This window comes from Heterocephalus glaber, unplaced genomic scaffold, assembly GCF_053883595.1.
Source record: "Heterocephalus glaber isolate CG9 unplaced genomic scaffold, H.glaber_assembly_v1.0 deba00000122, whole genome shotgun sequence".
NCBI lineage: Eukaryota > Metazoa > Chordata > Mammalia > Rodentia > Bathyergidae > Heterocephalus > Heterocephalus glaber.
This window is the reverse complement of record NW_028258138.1, coordinates 56,485,212-56,504,982: the sequence shown is the minus strand read 5'-3', so window position 1 is coordinate 56,504,982 and position 19,771 is coordinate 56,485,212. Positions and strand designations below refer to the sequence as shown.

At 35.1% G+C, this 19,771-nt stretch overlaps 1 protein-coding gene and 1 pseudogene across 1 annotated transcript; one reads left to right on the top strand and one right to left on the bottom strand.

Moving 5' to 3' along the window:
* Positions 1-522: 522 nt before the first annotated feature.
* LOC147830441 (proteasome activator complex subunit 3 pseudogene) lies at positions 523-3,902 on the top strand (annotated as a pseudogene).
* A 3,055-nt stretch (positions 3,903-6,957) lies between these two features.
* Positions 6,958-8,201, bottom strand: LOC101716299 (uncharacterized). Its single transcript, XM_004835776.3, has one exon. It carries the CDS (start codon positions 7,838-7,840, stop codon positions 6,962-6,964), a length of 879 nt encoding a protein of 292 aa, XP_004835833.1. The 5' UTR covers positions 7,841-8,201; the 3' UTR covers positions 6,958-6,961.
* Between the last annotated feature and the right edge of the window lie 11,570 nt (positions 8,202-19,771).

Sequence of the window (19,771 nt, the reverse complement as noted above, 5' to 3'; positions counted from 1 at the left end):
GTTTCATGGATATTTGTAGGGTGTTTGTTTGTGGTTCTGGGGGCTGAACCCAGGGCCTTGTGCCTGCTAAGCGAGCAATATTACAAAGCTACTTCTCTAGCCTAGAGCTTGTAGTTTTAACCTCTGCCCTATTCCATAGTTTACCCATAACTTCTGACACAGTAGTACTATACCATTTTTGTAGCTAAAATCTAAATGAGGAGGCAGAAGGAACCCATTTGGAATTTTGCTATCAGGGCATTATAGCACCTCCCACTTTTTTCATACATATTCCAACTCTCTGGGTATGTTTTAATCTTGAAAAGAAACAAAATGTTTCATTGCAACCTTAAAAATTCATAATTTGTTCATAAACTCCAGGCTAGTATTCTGGCTTTCAGATTTACTCAACACCTACCAAAAACTCTCATTGATGGTGAGTCAGCTGGTAAGATGTATCAGCAGCTCTAAAGCTTATGAATAGAAACAATGGGATAGTGACCATTCTGTACACTTTTTTTTTGGTCAGAATCTGAGGTTTAGTTAAGTGGCTACTGTGATTACCTACTGATCCCCATGTGAGAATCTAATATCATGTCATTGACTCATGTGAGGGTTATGATTCAGCAATAAAGCAACTAGAACTTAATGAAAAGAAGGAGGATTCATGATTTTATATATCTTGTAAAGCATTTAAAAACATGTATTTATCATCAGTGGAAGTGTGTGTTTTGTTCACTGGTTTTTTCTCTCTATATATTCTAAGCCTAAACTTGACTTCAATATTTTGAGCATTTGGAGAATGTTATCTTACCCAAAAAGCTCACAAATGATAACTGGAAACAAGAAGGCAGGGCTTTCACTTCTGGACCTTCCAAAATATAGTAAGATTCTGTATAAATCCTGAATTAAGACATTTTCTTGCATCACTAGTTTTTAGAAAGATAGGAAAATTTCCAACAGCTCAGTATGTATGTGAAAAAGATAACACAGAATATCTGTGAGGTAAAACCAGAGCAATGAGGAGTAAGCCTTGTGAAAAGGCAGGGCTATTGTGGCTATCAAACCATTACCAGAACTAAGATAAGGAGATGGAGACTTGGGCTGTAGCAAGATTGAGTGAATGGTGGCAAGACTCCCTGATTAAGCTGGGGATCTTGGAAAGGCTGGAGTGATCTCAAGTCAGTAGGACTAGCTGAGTCTTAGAAGGCACAAACTTCATTATTTTCTGGATGATAGTATATTCCATTTAAACCCTATTTTTCTCAAGGTATTCACAACCAATTTCTTAAGAAAGGTAAGAAGTAGTAGAATCCCCATCCTTTGGGTTGAGGCCGCACAGTAGCACTACAAGTTAATTGGACATGAAGCAAGCCTTTGCCTGGGGACTGAAACTAGTTTGAAATGATTTCAATATTTCTAATATTTGATAATCTCAATATTTTAAATATTGGATTAAGGTGATTCCAGATGTAGGGTCCTTAACTACAGTGCTAAAAATGATATATATTTCATCTCAAGGAAGATAATATGTCTACACTTAAATCTGGTACTCAGTTATAAAAAGGGTACAATCAAGAGAATATGATCAAAATCTAAGAGAAACAACACAATAGAAGAGGCCTATCAGGGATCCAGAAAATGGATGCACCAGACACAGACTTTAAAGTAGCTATGTTATGCCATGTTCAAGATATTTCTACAGAGAATGAAATGGAAATTCTAGGACCAAACAATGAAAGCGTAACCTGAAACTGGTTACTTAATGGTCAGTTTACCCTCAGATTAAGCCCAGCAGAAAAGAAGATTAATGAATCAGAAAACAGTTAAAAGAAAATTTCTTTTTAAATATAGAAAATAGAATTAAAAATTTAGGGACAATGTGAGACACATCAAAAATTTAGATTATTAGAATTTCTAAAGGAGAGAGTAGAAAGCAAATAAGGCAGTAGTGTATTTGAAATGATAACAATGTTATAATTTTCCAAAAAGGACCAAAGACATCAAGCTATAGATGTACTTTATTAAAGTCAAGCAGAGAAGGCTGGGGATGTAGCTCAGTGGTGCTGCACCTGCCCAGCAAGCACAAGGTCCTGAATTCATTTCCCAGTATGCAAAAAGAAAGTCAAGCAGAGTAAATAAAAGCACAAATCAAATATAGGCACATTGTAACAAAGCTATTGAATTCCCCACAAGGGAGTGCTACCAGTCTTCAGTGGAGGGGACATGCCAGGTTCACCTGAGGCCTCATTGCTGAAGATGAATTAGGAAGTGAATCTCAAGGTCAACTTTTTTCAGGGAGTGATCACAAGTGAGGCACACTTGATGGCAAATTTTTTCCAAAGAAATTGTTAGAACTTGATAGATTTTTTTAAGGAAAAAACATCCTAAATATCCACAGCTAACATAGGTACACTCACATATGAATATCTCATTCTCTGATCCCATTCTTATTACCAATAGTCACAGTGGATGGTCCTACTTATAAGAAGCAAATGTTGGATGAGTTTCAAGAGAGTTTCTAAGGAGCCATGGCATTTGTGATGTCCCATGGGAGATGGAAACCAACCAGCCACTGACGGACATTATTGAGAAGTAAAACCTAAGATCTGGCTGCTGATCAGGAAAAGTAACATGGTCAAGGGTATAGCTCCTATTTCCCAGGATAGAAAATGGAAATAACTTTGGGGTGTCCATTCAGTGGGAGACAGTTACAGAACTAAAACCTATTGAGAGTAAAGCTGTATCTCATTAGAACTAGACTTCTAGATACTATAAGAGCCAAAATGGTTTCCATAATAGTTGCATATCCTCATGTGGAGAACAATCAGCCACCTGAAAACTAGAGACTGATGAGGAAGATTACATCAGCCTTTGGTTCATCATAACAGACTTGAGGAATCAATATATCACTGTTATAGCCTGAATGTTAAATATTACCCAAAGACGTATGTGTTAAAGGTTTAGTCTGCAGGGCAGTGCCATTTGGAAGTAATGGAACTTTTAAAATATGGGACCTAATATCATTGGAGGTATGCCTTTGAAGGGAACACTTCCTCTTCCTCTCCTTCACTTCCCAGCAGCCATGAGGTGAGCTTCTTTCTACACATGATCCTGCCATGATGTGCTGCCTCCCCATAGGCTCAAAGGCAACTGATCATAAACTGAAACCTCCAAAACTGTGAGCCAAAATAAGTCTTTCCAGTCACTGAAAGCTGACTAACACAGTCACACTCTGTGACATGATGCTGAAAACTATTAGATCTAATAACCATGGAGCAGCAACACAGAGGCACTATACCAAGGCCAGTGCCAGGGCCAGAGCCAGGGGACTCTGCATCTGGTTCAAAACCGACATTGCCTTGGTTTGTTACATTAGTATCATGATGAGGAAACTAGTTAGAAATAATAATCATATATCCCGGTTTTTAATTAGAGTTTAAGAAAACCCCCATCTAGTTCTGTGAAGTGTTTACCTCCTTTTTGCAGGCCTCTGAAACTCTTCTGTTTCCTTCCCTAATAACCTCCACTCACTCTGTCCTGATTTCTGGAGAATGCCATGTTTCTGTGTGTGACATATTGGCCCAGGAATACTTGTGTTTTCTCTCTTCCTCTCAGTCCTTCCTGTGACTTGAGCTTTGCATTTTCTTCCTTTGGATGATTATTTCATTAGAAGCCAAGGGAACTATAAGGAAAGGGCTAGGTCTTTCTTAGGAACTTTCATGGTGAAGGTCAGCTTCTCTGTTCCTGTCATAAAGCTTGTGTCTCTTGCCTCTGTAGGTCATTGGATACTCTCTGCCATATTGCTCTGGTGATGACTTAGAATGTCCCTTTGTATACATCCCACTTGGAAGCTGATTGTCTTGAGAAACACTTTAGGCCTTCAGATGAGTCCCTAGTTCCTTCAAGTGTTTTTAATTGGTGCTTTTACACACACATATATGCATGCATTGCATACACATAGTCATGTACACACATGCCTCCCTACTTCATTACCTAACATACTTGCGTCTATACAGTCCTGGTCATACACACACACACACACACACACACACACACACACACACACACACAAACACATACAACTTTCAGGTGACAGTTGTTTTAGTTGTCATGCCCCCACCAGGTCAAAAGTCCTGGGTCCACCCTCCTTCCGATACTGTGGGCTCTTGGTTTTCAGGATGAGTTGGAGGAGAGTCAAGAGATGAAATTCAGGAAGATTGGAAGGCCTGTTCCTTGGTGACTGGTAACCTTTTGGACATTATTGTAAGGATTGATCCTGTGACTTCTGTTTGCCTTTTCCCAGCCCAGTTGTACTTTGGGTGGGGATGTGTGCAACTCTGGGGTTCAGATGCTGCTTGTCCTGTTGAGATTTCCATTTAGGAAATATTTCTATTATTTATAATAGTATGTTTCTAGGGAAAGCAGCCATTTGCATGTGTAGAAATATTGAGCAAGTTTTTTGGGTTTTTTTTTGCTACCAGGGATCAAACTCAGGTCCTTGCGCTTGCGCAGCAGGCTGCAAACCTATTGAGCAAGTTTAAACTATAAAAGAGTTGTCTCCACTGTCTTCAATCCTCCAGAGATGTCACTCTTATTGTTATAGCTTTTGTGTTAAGCTTCATTAACTCTCAATGATCTTATGCTCCTGCTACTGAGTCAATATTTACAGTCAGCCCACTAGTGACTCTGTGTTGATTTCTGACTTTTGTTCTTCCTTCTCTGTCACCTAAGTCATAATTGTATTTCCACCTCAGGTACATCAGTTTTACTCTCAGTATTCTACTATATTGCCCTGGTGATGACTTAGAGTGTTTCTCTGTATATAGCCCACCTTCACACTGATTGTGACAAAAAACATTTTAGGCCGAGTTAAGATGCTGTCATTTTACACTAAAATAATGATAAAAATTCTCCTAGGTGGGGATCCACAGAGCCGGAGGAACTGCCACACAAAGCTCCCCCCCTGTGGCTGAAAGTGTGGCTGCCTGAACCAATTTGCTTCAGTTTTCTCCACTGATGGGTAGTTTTTCTGGTATCCCTAAGAATCTTATTGTGTCCCACCTCAAGAAATGTTATTATGAAATCTTTATATATAGTTAAATTGACTATAATTAAAAGGTTAAAGTTTTCTGTACAAAGCAGTAAGGTTTTCTTAAGGTATTAAAATGCCATTGGTTAAACTTACAAAAACTAGATTAAGACACAAAGGTTTTGTGTTTTATCAAAATAATTTCTTATATTTTCTTTTGTTAGGCTTTTGATTATTTAAGAAGCTGAGATTTGGGCTGGGGGTTTAGCTCAGTGGTTCCGCTGCTTGCCTTCCAAGCCCAAGGACCCGAGTTCGATCCCTGGTACCAATAAAAAAAAAAAAAAAGAAGCTGAGATTTAAAAGTTAAGATTTTTATAAATGTTAAATTGTTGTAAAATCTTTTAAATAATCAGTTTTTAACTGGTTAAATAAATTATTATCTTAAGTTATAGTATACCCTGTATATCTTGGACTAGAGATATGTATCTGAGGATAAGTATGCTGATTGATCAAATGTTAAGTTTATAGAGTTAAGATTATATAAATTCAATGCATACGAAGTAACCAGTAAGTTTTCTCTTTTATATAATACAATTACACATGTAACTATAAAATAGTTACATCTGGACCTTAAGCATAACATGATTTAAAATTTTTGGCATCTCTGCTCTTTGAGTCAAGTCAGTCCTTACATTTAAAATTTGATCTATATCTCTTAGCTTTGACTAAACAACCATTATATTATTGTATAAATGAGATATACTTGTGTATTAAATAATGTCTATTTCTGGTCATTAGCACAGTTTCATAAAGTCATAGGAGGTCTAAAGGTATCCTTTGACTCTTTTTTTTTTCAGAATTAGTATCTTCATATATTTACTTGCAGTTTTTAAGAGAAATGGATATTTATATAAAAAGATTAAGCCCCCCCCCCCCACTCATTCCCTTCCCTTCTTCACTCTTCACAGGCCACCATCAAGAGTTTGGTCTGTATCCTTCCAACTGATTTCAAAAACATTTACATATGTATGTATATGCATTACCAATATAAAGTATTGAACTTCATCAAGGAAACATAACTCAAATTTACAAAAAGTCATGTACTATATGCATCATTCTGCAACATTTTTCCTTCTCAACTTTTAGATATTTCTATTACCATGTGGCTCTCATCTGTTGCATTTTTGTAGATGTGTAGTATTCTACCTTAAGAATTTTCCATTTTGTTCCAGATGGAGATTTAAATTGTTTCCATTACCTGGCTACTACATTATTTCCTGAACATACATACAAGTAAAACTAATATGTATTCTTAAATTTGTTATAAGGAATGTTTTCCTACTTTCAAGTTCATAACCATTTTTAGTATACTGGCTTTTTATATTTTTCTTCAATCCCTGTGGGTTTTACTATTCTGTGTAATCCATGGTTCATTCTCCACCCTTGGAGAACAAATTACCTCCAAATAATTTTTTCAAGTCTTATCATTTCTTCCTCTCCTAATGCCATCTCTTTCATATTCCAAATTCTAATAAATGCATAGGTCTCTTCCTGGAATCTTCTGCTCTGCTGAATCGCTGTCACAAAGGCTTATTTGTAGATGATCATATGTTTTTGTTTCTTCCTAATACTTATACCTTATTTTCTTATATTGGTGAAGATCTCCAGACTTATGCCAAGAGCAGTAACAGGCCTCTATTTTCTGTACCCAATTTTAGGGAAATGCATTTAAAGTTAATTATTACCTCTGCTACAGTTTTCTTGGTCAGGCAGTCTTTTCATCATACAAAAATCTTTTTCTTCAGTATGAGCTAGTTGGTATCCTGTAAGTTTTAGCATTTGTTAAAGTTCACCTCACCTGCAGTGCTTTGCTTCAAAATATTTCAGATGTACTGTGAGATACAAATTCCTGGAGCACATTTTCCCATTTTGAAGATATTCACATGTTTTTTAATGAGTATGAATTTTCTGGTGTCTAATATGGTGTGACTTCTGACTGAAAGCTTTCCCACATTCACTACATTGATAAGGCTTCTTACCTGTGTGTATTCTCAAATGCAGGGCTAGGGTTGAGAACCGTGAGAAAGCTTTCCCACATTTGTTACAACCATAGGGCTTCTCACCTGTATGGCTTCTCACATGCACAGTGAGAGATGAACTCTGAGAGAAGGGTTTTCCACATACATTGCATTCATAAGGTCTATCACCTGAATGTATTCTCACATGCACAATAAGTGATGTTCGCTGAGAGAAAGCTTTTCCACATTCATTACATTCATAGGGTTTCTCTCCAGTGTGAATGTTTTGATGCTTTATGAGGTACTTCATCTGGCCAAAAGCTGTCCCACATTCATTACATTTAAAGGGTTCCTCTCCAATATGAATTTTCTCATGCTCAGTAAGATTTGATTTGCCACTAAAGGTTTTCCCACACTGCTTACATATGAAGGGCTTCTCTCCCATGTGAGTTATGTGGTGTCTGATGAGGTTTGACTTCTGAATGAAAGCTTTCTCACAATCTTTGCACTCGAAAAGTTTCTCTCCAGTGTGAATTTTCTGATGGGTAAGGAGGTTTTCTTCCTGGCTGAAGGATTTTCCACAATCATTACATTCAAAAAGCTTCTCTCCAGTATGGGTGTTCTGATGTTTAATGACGTACTGTTTTTGGCTAAAGGCTTTCCCACATTCATTACATTCAGAAGGTTTCTCTCTAGTATGAAAAAACTCATGCTCAGTGAGATTGGATTTGTGGCTGAAGATTTTCCCACATACCTTACAGGCAAAGGGGTTTCCCCCGCTACAATTTCTCTGCTGGCTGAGGTGTGACATCGGAATGGAAGCTTTCCCACATTCACAAGATTTCTTTCCAGTATGAATTTTTTGATGAATGAGGATTTACTTTTGGCTGAAGATATTTCCACATTTCTTACATTTATAAGGCTTCTCTGTGTATGACCTCTCAAATGTAGAATAAAGGATAAAGTTTGAGACAATTTTATCACACGTAGCCAAAGCTATCTCTCCAGTATAAAATGCTAATATTCAATGAGGTTATGCTATACTCACTGGTTTCTCTCCAGTATGAATTTTCTGTTGCTCAATGAGATCTGTCATCTAGCTAATGGCTTTTTAATATTCCTTAGAAGTACAGGGTGTCTCTTCATCATGACTTGGTTCAATGAGACAATGCAAGTGTATAAATGTTTCCCCTCATTCAGTAAATTCATACAGTTTTTCTCCAGTGGGGAATACTCTGCTATTAGACAGGGTACAATAGCATTTCTACACTGATTTACAGGAGACTATTACCACAAGGAATTAGCTCTGGTAGAGGATTTTCAAATTAATAAAATTAATGATTTTTTTCTACACAGCTTTCCTCATAATTAAGCCTAAATTGTCTTTTGAAGTGAAAATTTCAAAAATGTGTGCCCAAAGAGAAATAAGGTCTGTGAAAAAAGGAAGGATTTTTCTAATTTTCTTATGTTCATTGTTTTTTCCCCAGTCAGTATTTACTGGAGATGGATACAACTTGCCTCCAAAGTCTTGATGTTTCTCATCTGCTCATTATCTTCTCAGGTTTATCCAAGACAGACTCTTTCTCCACCATCCAGTTTGTCTTCTTCAATGGAAGATCATATCCAGTTTGGTCTCTTTGAAACCTGCTACTGGGGAAAATGACACAGCACTAGACTGTTATTGCTGTGACCAAAATACCATTTGAGAATTCAGGATGAGCCCTGGGGCCCCTGAACCTTCTGAAGGATGAGGAAGGTGCACTTCTCAGAGATGCGCAAGGAAGTGGCCCTCCTACTTTTGTGCCACGTGGGGCACAGACATACGGGCCCGCAGACAAACACCAAAATGTCCCTCCTTTGACTCTTGTCAGTGTGCTTATACCATGTAACCTGTTAAAAGAATCAACATTTTGTTTTAAGAGTAGAAATGAAATTCATACATGTAAAAAATTTATGTGTAGCTGTGATGCAAAATATTGTTAACTTTTTGGTATATTAAATGCATTTATGCCCCAAGTGTACAAGCCCTCTAAAACAAAAAAATGTGTCATCGTGCTAAATTGTTTATAATAATGGACTTTTTCTAGGCTTATGTTTATGTATGTGATTGTTATGTAATTGTATTATAATAGTTAGATGTACAGACCAGGCAATGGCACTCTAATTATTAAAGTTTGAATATTAATAAGCAATAAAATATTTTTGTAAATAAGTATATTCTTCTTAGTCATTTTGTTCTTTTAAAAGTAGCAAATTTAGATAAAAATTTATGTCATTTAATATTTTGTAATTGGATAAAAGCAACCTATTGATGTTATTTAATTTTTAAAATTTTTAAATTTTAATATAACACAAGCTGATATTAATAAAGAAAATATAAAAGGCATTCTATGAAGGAATAATTTTTCATAACAAAAATTATTAGAGAATAACAATGGTAAATACATTGCATTATGATCTAAAAAGAATATATTTTCATTTGCTAATCTCACCAATACTATAGCTTTTTTTTGCTTAAAACATTGTAAGTATTTACAAAATAGCTCACATTCTGTATAATTTTGAACAATTTCTTCCTAATTTCACTGTATTTCATTATTATTCTTTTTGGTCTTTATTTTCACTTTCAGTTTCTCACACCAGTGAGACAATGTGATATTTACACATGTGTGTTCAATTTATTTCACTTAAAAGTATGTTCTCAAAGTACATCCATTTACATATAAATATCTCAAGTTTATCATTCTTTATGGCTGAATTGTACTCCATTATATAATAACACCACTTTTTTTTTATCCATTCATCAGTTGATGGGCATTTGGGTTGTTTCCAAGATTTAGCTATTACAAACTGAGCCACTATAAACATGGGTGCACATACATCTCTGTGTTATGATTCTTTTAATTCTTTTGGAAAGATACACAGAAGGGAAATAGCTGGGTCAAATGGAACCTCTAATTCTAGTCTTTTGAGGGATCTCCACACTGATTTCACAGCAAGTGCACCAGTCTGCACTTCCACCAGCAATGGAGAAGTGTTCCTTTCTCCCCACAGTCCTGACAGCATTTGTTGTTGGTTGATTTCTTGATAATAGCCATTCTTTCTGGAGTGAGATGGAATCTCAGTGTTGTTTTAATTTGCACTTCTCAAATGACCAGTGATGTTGAACATTTTTTCATGTATTTATTTGTGTTTCTATTCTTAATTTGAGAAGTGTGTGTTCATCTCAGATGCCCATTTTTGAATTGGGTCTTTAAATTTGGGTGGACTGATTTTTTTCAATTCTTTATATGTTCTGGATATTAATCCTTTGTCTGAGGAAGTGCTCAATAACATTTTTTCCCACTGTTGGTTGTCTTTTCACTCTGTTGTTGATTTCTTTTGTTGTGTAAAAGCTTTTTAATAAGATGAGTTCCAGCTGTCGATTCTTTGTAGTATTTCCTGTTTGATCTGGTTTTGTTCATGAAGTCTTTGCCTACTCCTATGTCCTCAAGCATTTTACGTATTTTCTCTTCCAGCAGATTGTTTCTGATTTAATATTTAGATCTTTGTTCCTCTTTGATTTTAGTTTAGTGCATGGTGACAGACCTGAGTCTAGTATTAGTCTTCAGCATGTAAAAAGCCACTTTTTCCAGCACTATTTATTAAAGAGGCTATCTTTCTTCCACTAAACATGTTTGGCCCCTTTGTCAAAAATAAGGTGGCTGAGTGTGTTTGAGGTTCTTTCTGCATCTTCTAGTCTGCTCCATTGATCTTCAGGTCTTTTTTTTGCCAGTATCATGATGTTTTTATCACTAAAATGAGAATTTATGTATTTTTAGAGATAATAAAAAGAACCTAATGGTTCTATATAATTGTTATCCTAAAATACCATGTTTGCTCTCGATTGTAAATTTGCCTTATAAAACTTTATAACTGTTATTTCTTAACATTCTACAGAAATATGATTTCTAAAAGACAACTTTAGCAGTATGTTAAGATGGTAAGCCATCACTTATAGTATAGATAAAATAGGACACTGATCCCTAATACTAACGATTAACAGTAGAGGTAGTTGAGAGTATTGCCTCAATGTGGATTCATTTAGCTATAAATGTCTCTAATTTCTCATTCTTTATGGCTGATTAGTTCTCCATTTTATTAAAAAAACAACCATTTTCTTTATCTGGTCTCCAGTTGATGGGCAATTGGGCTGTTTCCAAGTTTTAGTTATTACAAACTAATAAGTAGGACAGATATGTGAATATCCTGAATAGTTTCTCTGGTGTGAGAAACTGAAAGTATAAATAACTATCAAAAGGTATAATAGATAATGTGAAATAAGAAGAAAAGGTCTGAAGGGGAAGTGGGAGGGGTTGGGGAAAGGAAAGAAGGGAATGGAATTAATATGAGAAAAGAAAAAAATGGAAACAAAGTCTTTGTAAATAGGGAGGAGTGGAGGGGTTGAAGGGAGGGCAGGGGAATAGGGAAAAAATAAGAACCAAGATTTATTATGTAAAGGTACAAATTTCCAAAGATGAATGTCATTATATTATACACCTAAAATGTACCAATGAAATTAATAAAAAAATAGAAGAGTTAGTTGGTTTTTGTTCATAATTTATATTTCAAAGTGCCTGATATCTGGATGGGATTATAATAGTTATGATTAAAACCTACTTCTCCTAATTCAGTACTGGTGTAACAGGTCTTCTGCATTCAACGACTGAGGCTTGGAGACCACAGCTAAGGAAGATAACAGGAAGAAAATGTTCCTCATGCTTCCAAGGGAAGCCGTAGGGTTAAGCAAAGACCATGACTCATCCTGACAAATTATACAACTGGTAGACTCATTGGGGTCCTCAAGAGCATGGTTGATAGCGTGATTGATAGAGTGCTGTGTTCTATCCATTGTGCCTGTTTTGTATGTCCTTTCTCATAATTCACTCTAGTAGAACTGTGTATATAAGGTGTAGCTCATATACATGAATTTTTCAATGAGCTTCAGAGGAAGAATCATCAAGAGTTAGCCCTGCGGCACTGCCCAAATTCAGGTGAGGGGAGGATAGTGGTTCAGAGTGACCCCATGGCTTCCAATTGTGCTGTCTATATTGGTTGTTGGATTTTTATGAAAATAATATATGATATCTTCATGACTTTGAGGACAGTGACAGATTGGTTAAGTAATACACATAAAAGATTGATGTACTAGAGTACTTTAAAATTAAGAGCTGTTCATCAAAAGAACAGTGAAGGAACATATTCACAATACTTATATCAACAAAAAGCCTGTGTTCTAAGTATATAAAGAACTCTTACAAATGTGTAAGTAGGGACAGAATGAAAGATGTATAACCAAGTAAAAATTCCACAAGAAATTTAATCTAAATAAGAAGAAATAGTGAGGGCTGGGGATTTAGCTCAGTGGCACTCTGCCTGCCTTGTAAGCACAAGGTCCTGAGTTTAATCCATGGTACCAAAAAAAAAAAAAAAAAAAGAAGAAGAAATAGTGAAATTAAAACACAGAGAAAGATAAACACATAATAGAAATGATTATGTTAGTTTATGAAATATTAACAAAATCAATTGATTTTATCGATATAACACAGTAATAATAAATTAATAAAATCAATATAACTATGGACTCTGTACATAACAAAATAGGTTATAATCATAAATTTTATGTCAAAATATTGAGAACATGGGAAAAATTAATGGTTCCTTAGAAAAATACTTTACCAGAATTGACTCAAGAAGAAATCAATAGACTAAATAGTCATACAATCATTATTTTTATGAAGAAGGAAAGCAATAGGTATAAAGGTTTTAAAAATTTATGTATTATTTTGTAGTTCTGTGGATCAAACCTAGGGCTTCATACTGAAAAAATCCTCCTCCCCTGCCCCCCGCCTTTTAATTTTTGAGGCAGGATCTTACTAAGTTGCTAAATTGCCCAGGCTGAGTCCAAATTTGCAATTCTTCTGCCTCAGCTTCCCAGAGTACTGGGATTACAGACACGTGCCACCATGGTAGGCATACAAAGGGTTGTAGAAGAAACTTTTACCCAGAAGGTACAGGTAATTAAAATTACAGTTAATGTTTTCTTGAGAATGGAAAAACAGGAAATAATCTAAACTCATGTTATTATGCTAGATAATAACCTTTTGTTCTTGATAACAGAAAAAAATAAACAGGTATTGTGGTAGATAAAACATACATGTGAATTCCTTGACACTCCTATATAAAGAGAATTTTTCTTCTACATTTTTTTATTGCTTGTGACTTCTTTTTACTAATAAAACATGTCAGAATTGCTGCTATGACAATCCTGGACCTAGCTTTTAGTACTGGTGGGTACTGCCTTGGTTTCTTAGAACCCAGAGCTACTATGTAAGAAACGTGGCTTGTCTGTTGTGGTGAGGCATTGAGGCTGTATGGAGAATAATAGGGGCCCAACTGAGCCCAGCATTCCAGCCTTTCTTGCCAAGGCATGTTTAATCAGATTTGTCTTGGACCTCAGCCCAGTCCATTCACTAGCTGAATACCATTCAGTGAGCTCAGTTAACAGGACATGAAACTGAAAAATTTCCCAGAGAAGCCCTGCTCAGGTTTTTTACCCAAAAAACCAAGATACATAATAATAAAATAGTTTTTGCTCTAAGCAACTATGTTTGGAAGTACTGTGCTGTACAGCAAAAAACAGCTAGAACAATTTGTACTGGGGATGAGTCCAGGATCAGGCATGAACATACATGCAAAATTCAAATCCAGTGAAGCGTGTATGTGTGTGTATATAAAATCATGATCAAATAGAGTTTGTTCAAGGTATGCAAAGGAGTTTAATATTCGGAACTTCATTCAAGGAATTCACTGTATTAAAAGGTCAAAGAAGAAAAACATAATTTTATTTAAATAAATGCAAAGAAAGCATTTGACATAAGTCAATGTACATTCATTATAAACTTTTAGAAAAATCCGAATATTGGAGTTTTAAAAAATTTGATGAAGACCAGAAGATATCATTCTTTTTTATATGTGAAATACTAGCTTATTGGTATGTTTTTATTCATTGAGTTTATTGGTACAATTTAGGTATACATTATGGATTATGATCACATTTATCATAGGGAATTTGTACCTGTACATGATACATCTTAGTTCTTATTTTTTCCCATTCCCTTTCCCTCCCTTCCACGCCTCCACCCATCCCTATTTATAGAAGCTTTGTTATTTTTAATGTTTAAATGTATTAACATTTCATTTAAAGTCAGGAAGGATTTTTGTCATCAATATTTCCATTTAACAGTTGTGATATAGATACTATTAACATGACAACACATGAAGAATATATAAAAGCCATTAAAATACTATTTATAGTGGTCACAAAAATAAGTCAGGTACAGAGTAACAAATCTAACAGAAAATAGTTGAACTGATATGGAAGCAATTTAAAATTTTATTGCAAGATATTAAAGAAGATTCATGCAAATAAAAAGACATAACAATTCACAGATAGAAAAAATATTATAAAGATTTCTATTTCCCTCAATTAATCCTTAGAATTAATGAAATTTCAATAAAATTACAATAGTAGTTTTATATTTTTTCTTTTTTGGTACCGGGGATCGAACTCAGGTCCTTGTGCTTGCGCAGCAGGTGGCAGAACCACTGAGCTAAATCCCCAGACCTACAAGAGTAGTTTTAGTGAAACTCAACAAGCCAGTTCTAAAATTTTATGTGAAATGGCAAAACCCCCAAAACAAACAAGATATCCTTGAAGAAGAAAAATAAGGTAGGAGTACTTTGCAAGTAAGATATCATGATATATTATAAAGCTTTCAGTAGTTATTTTTAATATCTGTGATGGAATAGACAAATTGGTCAAGGACCTGAAAAGAGAGCCCTTCAAAATGTATAAAAACATATTTATAATATCTATAATATTTGAGGAGTGCTAAATGCAGTGGAGACATTTCAGTAGCAGTTGTGAACTAAATAAGACATGTATCTTTTGCATGTAAATGAAAAGTTATTTATTACTTTAAAAAAATCACTCAGGAGGAATAGTACATTCTAGGAGATTTGATTCTGAAGGGCACAAAATTCATGATGACAATTGGAATGGTATCTGCACCTAAGCTGAACATACCACTGTGTCATGGGCCAGTGAACATTCTGTTCTATTGCCTGACCAGTTCCTAATCATCTTTACAAATCTGTTTTAGATACAGAGATGTTCTGTGCTAATGAAAGATCCCTGGCCTAGCTTAAAGTTAGGTTCCTCAGTCTCTTCACTTTACTGTCTTTGTGGGGAATATAAATTACAAATGTACCTTTCAACTTCAGTCACATTAATACAATTTATTTATGTTTTCCTTATCACATTGAGTTCTTTGAAGATAAGTACTGCCTTTTGTAGACACTGATTTTTGCTATTCTCTGCTAGGTATTTGAGATACAGAAATGAATGTGTATTGAGAATGTGTTGGATTCACATTAAGGATTGAGGGAAACAGAAAAGGAAAGAGAAAAGGAAAGAGAGAAACGTAGTAAATCTTTTGCATTATCTTTTTATTTTACAGAAATAGTTAATCCCTAGAGAAGTTAGGTGGCTCACTTGGCTGTCTCGTTAGAGAAGAAAGCATTGAAGTATAGATTTCTAGACTCCTACTCCAGTGTTATTTCTCCTAAATCATATTGTTTCTTATTCCTTTTCTAAAATAAAAAGACAGAAATTAATATTTCAGACTCAAGTATATTATCTGGCCATGGAACATCTCCAAGATGTCCTAATATTTTTCTTTTTCTTTTCTTGGCAAGATCTTTCTATGTAGAATGTCCTCAAACTCACCATCTTCCTGCCTCAGCCTCCCAAGTAGCTGAGTTACAGGCATGTGTGTTTCTAGTCTGGCCTAATGTTTCCAAAATATTCGCAGTTTTAAGTTTTCTTAGATTGTTACTTAGTACCTTTACCTTTAAATGAGAAGTCAGGCATGTATGCCTATGGATTATGTGATTAAATCTAACCTATGTGCCGTGATTCATTTTCTGTTATTCATTTAATCCAAATATCATCAAATTATTCTTATTTATGAGAGAAAAATATCTACATGAACTCTGACCTAGACAAGTAGCAGTATTCTTCTTAAAAAGCTCAAGCTTATGTCAATTTCAGAATTCAACATTTAAAATACTTTAATTATATGATTGTCTATAATTATATCATGTCTAAGCCTATCCCTAAAATTTGGTTTCAACCTAGGTTATACCCAATTAGTTAAAACACTTTTATTTAGCATTTCCTTTTGGAGTTTTGTATAATACTTAATAACCCACCTAATTTGATTTCATTTTCTAAAGCTGGAGGTGCTTTTTAATAAGCTTTAACTTTAGTTACTATTAGGATTCCTTTCCTCCCATAAAAATTTGATCTCGTTTTGATTACAAGAATTATGCAGAAATAAAATAGAGTACTTTTCCTGGCTCACAATTATATCTCAATTTCTATCTGTGCCATTAGACCTCCCCCACTTAACTGAAAAATATCAAATGACTATCATCTATCAGGCATAATTCCAAAGTTTTAGATGCTAGAGCCGTGGGTACTTCCAAAGAATTGCTGATCTAAACTCAACAAGTTTCTTGTAATGGAAACAAACAAACAAACAAACAAAAATCATTATATTAGAGTAGGTTGTAAGCTACTTAGCTAGGACATATTAAAGTCAGAGTCTAGTTCTAAGAAGTGTGAGTTAATTTAGAAAGCACAAACTTTACATTCTCTGTTAACAGAAGTTTAAAGGGGAACCATTGTACATACAGATAAAAGATACTGAAAACAGCATCTAACTTCTCTTTTCGGTGTGACTAGAGATATTCTGACTAACATGTCTTCAGACTAGGGGAGAATAATTGTTTCACTATCTTTCCTGACCCCTCCAAAAGCAGGTATTCTATTCACCATTTTGAAAGCCCGAAATTCCCAGCTTTACCTAGAGCAAACTTTCGGTAAGCCTAACTATATCAGTGGTAGATTGCTAGGAGAGATACACTTATTAAAATCCTCATAAATGATGCTCTTTAAATGGCATGAATGTGATTTCTTAATCTGTGGCTTATTTTTTGTTCTCATTTATAAATGGGGAAAAATTTTATCAGCCTGTGGCTGATAAATGAGAGATGTATTTTGAAGCAGGAATGCTTGTGGCTTTGCCATGGCACTCTACTGCTTGAGGGAAGGTGCCCTGTGGTTTTGCTTGGGGCAACCTTTCCCAGGATCCCACTCCTAAAGGCCTGGTCACGGGATAGATAAACAGCCAGACTGGACCCATCTCTGTGTTTGCAGTGACCGAGACTGAGGGAGCAAGGAGTCTAGATTAGGGTAGCTGGTGTCTTTCTCTGGGTGTTCCAAAGAGAATTTGAGAGAGAAAATGTATCTTTGCTTTGTGTTCAGGAGCTATGAGAATGTGTCTTGTCCCTGTCATGTGAAAGAACTGAAGGTTGTGGCATCATGCAGTGATGAGTGGAATAGGACAGATGGAGAGAGAAACCAGGGACAGACAGAGCTGAGAACTTTGACTCCCTGTTCCTGGCTCTGTCACCAGAGAGATCCTCATTCCTTGTTGCTCTTCCTTTGATTCTGGGGCAAACCCACATTTCCTAGGAAATATCCTTTGCACTCAGATGGACTTTAAAAAAATTATTCTGATTTTCTTCTTCCCCTTTCTTAGAAATAAATCATATGCCATTAATTTTGGATTTTAATTATATATACATTCTTATGTAAACATTTGGAACTGCAAATTTCTCCATATCTCGTGAATTTGCTATGATATGTTTTCATTCAGTTTAAAATATTTTCCAATTTTCCTTGCATTTTTTGATTTGTTCCTTGGATTGTTTAGAATGGTGTTGCATTATTTTTTACATATTTGATGATTTCTGCATATTTTTCTCTATTTGACCTCTAATTTAACTCCATGATTTTCAGGGAACATGCTCTCATTTCTATCTTTTAAATTTTATTGAAACTGGCCTAATATATGGCTATCATTGTGAATAGTCCATGTACAGCTTTCTGTTCTCTAGAATAAATGTTCTAAAAATGTCAGTTAGGCCTTTGATTGATGGCACTGGTCAGTTCTACTATGTCTCTGCTTATTTTCTGTCTAGTCATTTTGTCAGTTACTGAAATAGGAATGCTGAAGTTGTGCACAAATGGATTTGAGTTATATTTTCTGGATAATATTATTAGCTATTTATTCTCATAGAAAAACAAAAATAAAGCCTGTTAAAGTAGGTACTTTTTAAGACAGTCATGTACACCATTTATATCTTACCTCGTGGTAGATGAACAGCAGTATGCTAGAGTGTTTCATCCTTGCTTGGTAAAATTTTGGAGGTGTCAGCTGACAGAGTACTTCTAATAGCTTCTGCCTAAGAGTTTTTGCTTCTAGTGAGGGGCTCTTGGAAGTCAGACCAAGTCTTAAAGGCTGGGTGGTCTAGGTAGTTGGCTTGATTTTCCAGGCAGCAGTACTTCTGGTCTAGACTATTGTCCTGAGACCACCAGGAATGCACTGAAGTGAGTGACTTTAAACCACACAACCAAATTAGGGTTGCACCAAAATGTTTTCACAGAAGTACAGTGTTGTTATTTTTTCAAAGCTTCTCTCTTTATTAGCACATTTATAAACAAAATTTTAAGCAGAAAACTCACAATAGTGTAATCTCTTTTAGACTGGTAATATTTCAACCAGGAGACAGGTATCTTATTTATTAGAGATAGATACAGACCAGCAGAGCAATACTCTCCTACAGTACTCCGAGTGGTGGAAATGTAGCTAAAGCAGTATGTCGAAAATTGAGATAACATCATGAAGCATAGCTTTGCCTTGAATTCACATGCATACTCTGAAGTTTTTCCTGTGATAAAAGTTAAATGCTTTAAGAATTTCTTTTGAAGCTGTTATACTTCTAAAATATGCTATAATAGCATCAGTTTCTGGCAATGGGTCTCACATACAGATACTTCAGCCAATATACACACACACACACACACACACACACATAGACACACACACACACACACATACGATATTATTTTTTAAGCAACAATCCAGCAATTACTCATGATGTGATCACATTCTTCCCTCTACTACTTAGCAATGCTTGGAAGAAAATGTTTCATTTTAATTGATCATATCAATATAAAATTTTATGCAATGAAAGTGAAGGCAAGGAACAAAGGCAATAAATCATTGTTTGACAATATTTAGCAGCAATGTCCAAGCATGACAATATTCATGTGCACATTTTAGGTAGAGTTTGGCTACATGTTGTTTGTTTAGACTAGTGTGAGTATTTAAAGAACACTGCATATTTTTGTTAACCATCATCATAGTAGAGCTATGATTAGTTGATTTTATATTCAATAGTATATTTTCTTTTGTGTGCTCAGTTTTATTTAAACAAACTGTCTTCCATATAATATATGCTTTTACTAATGGATCTTGATAGTTACTAATAAAATGAATACATTAAGTTTATTCATATATTTCACTGGAAACAGTAGATGATCTTAATTACAAGACAAAATAAATTCCAATGATTTAACTAAAGACTGAGTCAAATAAAGAGTGAAACAAAACATTATCTTTGACTAAATGCAGGTGGTAATGTGATTTCCTTGCATGTTGATGTGAATATCATTGCTGAGTTATATTTTTATGTACAGTTATAATTCATGTACATGCCCTGTAAGCAA

Bases quoted from the DNA above. Each gene is read 5' to 3' on its own strand.
- LOC101716299 (XM_004835776.3), bottom strand. From the start codon at position 7,840: ATGTCACACCTCAGCCAGCAGAGAAATTGTAGCGGGGGAAACCCCTTT.